This window comes from Poecilia formosa, unplaced genomic scaffold (assembly GCF_000485575.1).
Source record: "Poecilia formosa unplaced genomic scaffold, Poecilia_formosa-5.1.2 Scaffold956, whole genome shotgun sequence".
In the NCBI taxonomy this organism is placed as follows: Eukaryota; Metazoa; Chordata; class Actinopteri; order Cyprinodontiformes; family Poeciliidae; genus Poecilia; species Poecilia formosa.
Genome location: NW_006800895.1, coordinates 14,381 through 21,103, shown reverse-complemented (window position 1 = coordinate 21,103; position 6,723 = coordinate 14,381). Strand labels below are relative to the sequence as shown.

Here is a 6,723-nt window from a genome sequence, read left to right as displayed (position 1 = left end):
GAGAGAGAGAGAGAGAGAGAGAGAGAGAGAGAGAGAGAGAGAGAGAGAATCTATACACCACTTACTTCAAGGTTCTATTTTCTCTGTCACATACATATTTGTATATACATATTTATAATATAAATATATTCTAGATTTTTAACACTAGTTTTTTTTTTTTAATCTTTTGTTATTGTTACTAGGATGCAGTAACTTATTTTTCAAATTTTTAATCTCTGTTGATTTTCTTGATTCTGTTTGTTGAAATTTCAGGAGCTCACCTCCCTCCATCCAATGCAGCAGCTTGTTCTGATGCCGCCCTCTCACTTGTCGACTCCATCCCCCTTCCTCCTCTCCCAGAGTCCATCCAACCATCAAGGTGGAGTCTCATTTAGTTTTTTCTCTTTCCAAATGTTAACTAAGGCCTGTAGGGAGTAAAAATTGAAAAAATATGACGACTGCTATGATATAGTAACAGTTTTGAGAAACAACTTATTATGGGGACATACAATGAACAATCAATATTCACCAATCCATTAGTTTTGTATTGTGCAATTAATCTGAACAAAATAGGTAAGTAACCACATAAGTAAATGTAATTTTGCACAGAAGTGTATAGTTCAGTATTGTTTCATGTCTATCCAAAGCAATTACTGATTAGCATCTTGCTGTTTTGCAGCCCTCCTGCAGCCAAACCTGCTGTCCCTTCCTGGACAGAGTCCGGGTCTTCTTCAGCATCAGTCTGGGTTAGCTCTGACTCCCCAGGTGAGTCATGCAACTGTTTGCAACTGGCTTGTTCTCAATTTTAGTGCAGCAAAATACAAAAGTAGAAATTGAAAATTGTTTTTTTAGTTTGCTTTCCTTAAAGGGGACATATAATGCAAAATTCACATTTGGCATGTTTTTGTACTTTAATTGGGGTTTCTAGTGCTTCTAAAAACAGCCCAACCACTTAATGTTTTTTAATGTCTGGAAAATTAGCTATTTCAAAAACCTTATGAACGAAACATCACAAATGAGCAGGCCTCATGTAGCAACCCCAGTGAACTCTGTCCATTACTTAATGACCCCAGGGGATTTCCAGCATGTTTGGTCAGCTATACAATGGCTGCTGGGGGAAAAAAAGTTTTGTTGTTGATTTACCATCCAAAAATCTCTTGCTGCATTCTCATTGCTTTGCAAAAGGCTCTACTTCTGTTTTTCAAAAATGTATCATTGTATAACTGCCACATCTCTTTGCAGTCATTTACACGTGAGAGAGTAATCTTAAGAGAATAAAAATCATTAAGTTCTGGCTCGTTATATTCTCTCGTCCTCCCGGATCCATTGATGCCATGCGTGGAAATAAAAGCCACACAGAGTTAACATTCAGAGCTCCACGTCATGCATTTTCAGAATTTATTCCAACATTTAAAAATATAAAATCACATTGACAACACAGACACTTCAAACATACTAAAACAGACATTCATTTACCTGAGACAAATAGAAAAGAAAAAAGAAAGGAAGGCAAAGACGTCTTTGGAGCGTTGCAAAAGCAAATCTGATTCGTTCCTCTGGGGCCCTTACTTTTATTCAAAAAGGTGTTTTTTTTGTTTGTTTGTTTTAATTTATGCAGTTTTGCGATTAAGGCGTGTTGTTCTCTTTGTATGGATAGACCCAGTTTCAAATTAGTCAGTTTGGGCATTACCTTCTGAGACCTGTTTAATTTCAGGGCTACGGCGCTTCTCTATGTAGACAAGGGAGACCCATAGGGTCATTTAGAGCAGGCTCTTCTCCTGCCAGTTTGAAATGTGATGTTTCTCCTAATTCCTGGTTGGAACAAAGCCTCTAGTCTTCCACCAGGGTTCAACCAAAAGTTAACCTGTCTTAGACCTATTTTATTTCCCTGTCGTGTAATTCCTACAAATCCAGATCAGTGCAGTAATTTTAAATCGACATAAAGCCTGATAGGCAAAGTGGTTCAGAACTTCTACATCCTCTTAGATCAAACTGCAGATTTTAAGAATAAAACACTTATAGATATACCTGAGCATTTTCAATATAAACACATTCATTCTAGACATTTTCCAATTAATGTTATATTAGTTTTGATTATATGTTTAGCTCACTTAGTGTTACAAATTTAGCCTGATTTAGACACTACCAGTGTTGTTAATATAAAACTACAAATTAGACTAGTTCAAGTTATGTTAATTTTAACTAAATAGTATTCTACTAATTAAATTGCAATTATTGTTGGTATTGTCTTGTCATTTTGTTTGTCCTCAAGTTTTAGTGTCTCTCTGAGGGAGATGACTTTAGATGTCTCCTTGCTGCTGCTCATCTGAGACACGGCCTTTGTGCCAAAGTTAATTTATGATGTGGTTCCTCCCTGATAACAGACATTCTTTTTTGCAGGGCTAACTTAAAGCCCTCTAAGATGTTATCCAAAAGAATCTTACTCAATCCACTATTTTCACGTCATAAAATTTAACTGTATTAAACACTAAGAATATGTATTTTCCTCAACAGTAAACATTGGGTTGGGGATGTGGCCAGCAGAAGCTTATTTGGACTTTAAGTTACAAGAGACTGTAAAACAGCTAATTCTGAAGGATGTTCAAAATAGAAAGAACTAACCATACTAAAATCTCATTATCCCAGAATGAACTTGTAAAAAAAAAATATAAAGAACCTGTGTTGGATAGCCCATTGAGCTATCCTCCCCTGTTTAAGAAACCATATAAGATTATTCACTTAAATCCTTCAGTGATTAGATGGTGCCACCTTTTAAAGCAACTAATTCAAGTCTCTCAGTAAAATGAAAGTTGTCAATGGATTAGTTGGTTCATGTTAATGCTGCTCAACTTTGTCACAACTTCCTAAAGACGAAGATTTGTCTCTGTGATGGGTTTCCAATCCAGGCTATGAGTCGTTCCGGTTTGGCTGGACCGTCTCTCGAGAACCACATGGACATGTCGCACCTGCAGATGCCCAAACATTTGTCTGTGGCACCACAGGAGGAACCCAATGATTTGGAGGAACTGGAGCAGTTTGCCAAAGCATTCAAACAAAGACGCATCAAACTGGGCTTCACTCAGGTATTTAAGAAGAGGAATGTTACAATTTGAAGACATTGAGAAGGTTCCCAACTACTGAAAGCAAGGTAGGGCTGTACAGTGGCCCAGTTTGGATGGTATCCTTACTGCATGGTTTTTCTCTCTGTGCTCAAGCTTCTTTCAGTCACACAAAAGGTTTCAAATTTGGTCAATGGGTCACTCTAAATTGCTTTTATTTATGAACGTCTTACTTATTCTTTGTTCATTTTCGTTTCTGTGTTCTGTGATGGGCTGGTGATTGGCCCAAATGTTTTGACTTTATGTCTACACTGCAAAAACAGAAAATCTTACCAAGTATTTTTGGTCTGGTTTCCTTGTAAGATGGCAAAAAATGTCTTGTTCCACTGGCACATTATTTAACTTATAACTACTTTTTAAAAAAAAAATCTATATTAAGGAATTATTTACTTAAAAAGCTCATAATTCTTGCAGAAAATGTAATTGTAAATTAGTTTTGTCTTATTTGTAAATGTACAGTGTACCAACCTGTGCTGCTGTGCTTCGAAACATTATGTACAGAATGTGTGTGTGCAGGTTAGCAGACTCTGTAAACGGCACCGTTCACACTTTGACCAATTCGGTTCAAAGCTCAGTGAGTCGTCTACTTTAGACTACTAGTTTGCTGCTTGATTAGCCTTAGTTTACATGGCAGTGGCTGATTATTTTAATTTTATTGTTTTTGTTGTTCTGTTTGTTTTTTGTGTTTTATGGACCATGTTTGTTTCTGAATAAATAGGATTCATTTATTAATCATTTCAAGTATACTAAAGGTGCTTTTCCACTAACAAGTCGCGCACTAACTGGTTAAGGTGCGGTTTGGTTTTACCCCAGGTGAGCAAGCGTTTCCATTTTACACTCTGCTCACATCCCACCTACTGTGGGCAGGATGTGAGCACGCAGCAGATCCTGGAAACATCTTTCCACTGATGTTTGCAAAGACACTCAGCAATGGAAAACCACAAGGTTCTGATGGACTAAAATAAAACCAGATATTTAATTTTGTCTTATAGAAATCCATTGCTGGCCCAAACATAATGATAAAGGCTCAGATCGGCTGATTATTTCACTATATATATATAAAACATTCTGGCACTTCATATTTTTAAATGTGCAACCTTTTGGATTTAGGTAGTGCAGTCAAAAGATGTAAACCATTAGCCACACATAAACTTTATTATTATTATTGTTTAAATCCAAATGTTAAATAAAATTCACATCACAAGTTAATATTATATAGTTCATGTGTTCCTGCCGCTGCTCCTGATTAAACTCATAATTAAATTTCTCTGTTTTTGGCTCCCTGATAGCAGATGACATGTCTGCGGTTCACAGATAAACTTTAAATATTAAACACTAAATATTGTTTGGAGTTTTCAGTGAGGTAACTCACGAGCCAATCGGTGAATGTGGTCAGTTATAAATAAAATAGTTTCTGTGCCATACCCTGCTCAATCTGTCTTGCTAGTACTACCCCTGAAGTGGGTACAAGAGTCTGAGAACAGCCTGACTAAGCCGTGCCGGACGGAGATAGTTCGGGTGAGAGGCGGTCTAGTGGAAAAGCGCCTTATGATATTTACATTAGAAACTAGTCCAAAAATACTTTGTAAGATTTTGTGCTTTTTGCAGTGTATATAGAGATTTAATTCCTTTATTTATTTTGCAATGTCTTTGTCTTGTCACAGGGAGATGTGGGTCTGGCTATGGGAAAACTCTACGGTAATGATTTCAGCCAGACAACAATATCACGATTCGAAGCGCTCAACCTCAGTTTCAAGAATATGTGCAAGCTCAAACCATTGCTGGAGAAGTGGCTCAGTGATGCAGGTATATTGAAATACTTGACAGTATGAGATTATATGTTAAGAAAGCTGTATGAAATGCATCTTCTTTGAAAAAATCCTAAAATGCAAATATTTGTCAATAGAATGTATTTATTTGAAAAAAGAAAAAAGTGTTTAAGGCACTGCAATATGATGAAACACCAAAGAAATTTAAGAAACTACACAACAAAAACAGTAGCAGAATTCTATAACCAAAAATACAATTGAACATGTTTTGTGGGTTCTTTCATTGATTTTCAGGTAGTAACAATTTTTATTTCTTTTTATTTTAGAGAACTCACCTTCTGACTCGATGAGCGCTTCGGCCTCTCTGCCGCCGCTGATGGAGGGCTATGGACGTAAGCGAAAAAAGAGAACAAGCATAGAAACAAACATCAAGTTGACGCTGGAGAAACGTTTTCTTGATGTAAGACCAACAAAAANGAACGAAACATCACAAATGAGCAGGCCTCATGTAGCAACCCCAGTGAACTCTGTCCATTACTTAATGACCCCAGGGGATTTCCAGCATGTTTGGTCAGCTATACAATGGCTGCTGGGGGAAAAAAAGTTTTGTTGTTGATTTACCATCCAAAAATCTCTTGCTGCATTCTCATTGCTTTGCAAAAGGCTCTACTTCTGTTTTTCAAAAATGTATCATTGTATAACTGCCACATCTCTTTGCAGTCATTTACACGTGAGAGAGTAATCTTAAGAGAATAAAAATCATTAAGTTCTGGCTCGTTATATTCTCTCGTCCTCCCGGATCCATTGATGCCATGCGTGGAAATAAAAGCCACACAGAGTTAACATTCAGAGCTCCACGTCATGCATTTTCAGAATTTATTCCAACATTTAAAAATATAAAATCACATTGACAACACAGACACTTCAAACATACTAAAACAGACATTCATTTACCTGAGACAAATAGAAAAGAAAAAAGAAAGGAAGGCAAAGACGTCTTTGGAGCGTTGCAAAAGCAAATCTGATTCGTTCCTCTGGGGCCCTTACTTTTATTCAAAAAGGTGTTTTTTTTGTTTGTTTGTTTTAATTTATGCAGTTTTGCGATTAAGGCGTGTTGTTCTCTTTGTATGGATAGACCCAGTTTCAAATTAGTCAGTTTGGGCATTACCTTCTGAGACCTGTTTAATTTCAGGGCTACGGCGCTTCTCTATCTAGACAAGGGAGACCCATAGGGTCATTTAGAGCAGGCTCTTCTCCTGCCAGTTTGAAATGTGATGTTTCTCCTAATTCCTGGTTGGAACAAAGCCTCTAGTCTTCCACCAGGGTTCAACCAAAAGTTAACCTGTCTTAGACCTATTTTATTTCCCTGTCGTGTAATTCCTACAAATCCAGATCAGTGCAGTAATTTTAAATCGACATCAAGCCTGGTACGCAAAGTGGTTCAGAACTTCTACATCCTCTTAGATCAAACTGCAGATTTTAAGAATAAAACACTTATAGAATATACCTGAGCATTTCAATAAAAACACATTCATTCTAAACATTTTCTAATTAATGTTATACTAGTTTTGATTATATGTTTGGCTCACTTAGTGTTACAAATTTAGCCTGATTACCAGTGTTAATATAAAACTACAAATTAGACTAGTTCAAGTTATGTTAATTTTAACTAAATGGTATTCTACTAATTAAATTGCAATTATTGTTGGTATTGTCTTGTCATTTTTGTTAAGTTTTAGTGTCTCTCTGAGGGAGATGACTTGAGAAGTCTCCTCTGCTGCCTTTGTGCCAGAGTTCATTTATGACGTGGTTCCTTCCTGATAACAGACATTCTTTTCTGCAGGGCTAACTTAAAG

The 6,723-nt window shown here is 36.7% G+C and overlaps 1 protein-coding gene and 1 long non-coding RNA gene across 3 annotated transcripts in view; both read left to right on the top strand.

The window, feature by feature from the left end:
• Nucleotides 1-6,723, top strand: part of pou2f3 (POU class 2 homeobox 3) — a 39,605-nt gene that overhangs the window by 24,471 nt on the left and 8,411 nt on the right. For both annotated transcript variants that reach the window (XM_007543967.2, XM_007543970.2), the window contains 5 exons: nt 253-358; nt 659-744; nt 2,886-3,062; nt 4,763-4,904; nt 5,194-5,327. In XM_007543967.2, the coding sequence (XP_007544029.1) occupies nt 253-358; nt 659-744; nt 2,886-3,062; nt 4,763-4,904; nt 5,194-5,327 (645 nt within the window). The remainder of the gene's footprint in view (nt 1-252; nt 359-658; nt 745-2,885; nt 3,063-4,762; nt 4,905-5,193; nt 5,328-6,723) is intronic.
• Nucleotides 930-2,637, top strand: LOC107835054 (uncharacterized). The gene is made up of 2 exons (XR_001660882.1): nt 930-1,239; nt 2,494-2,637. It is a non-coding gene; the product is annotated as an uncharacterized LOC107835054 (long non-coding RNA).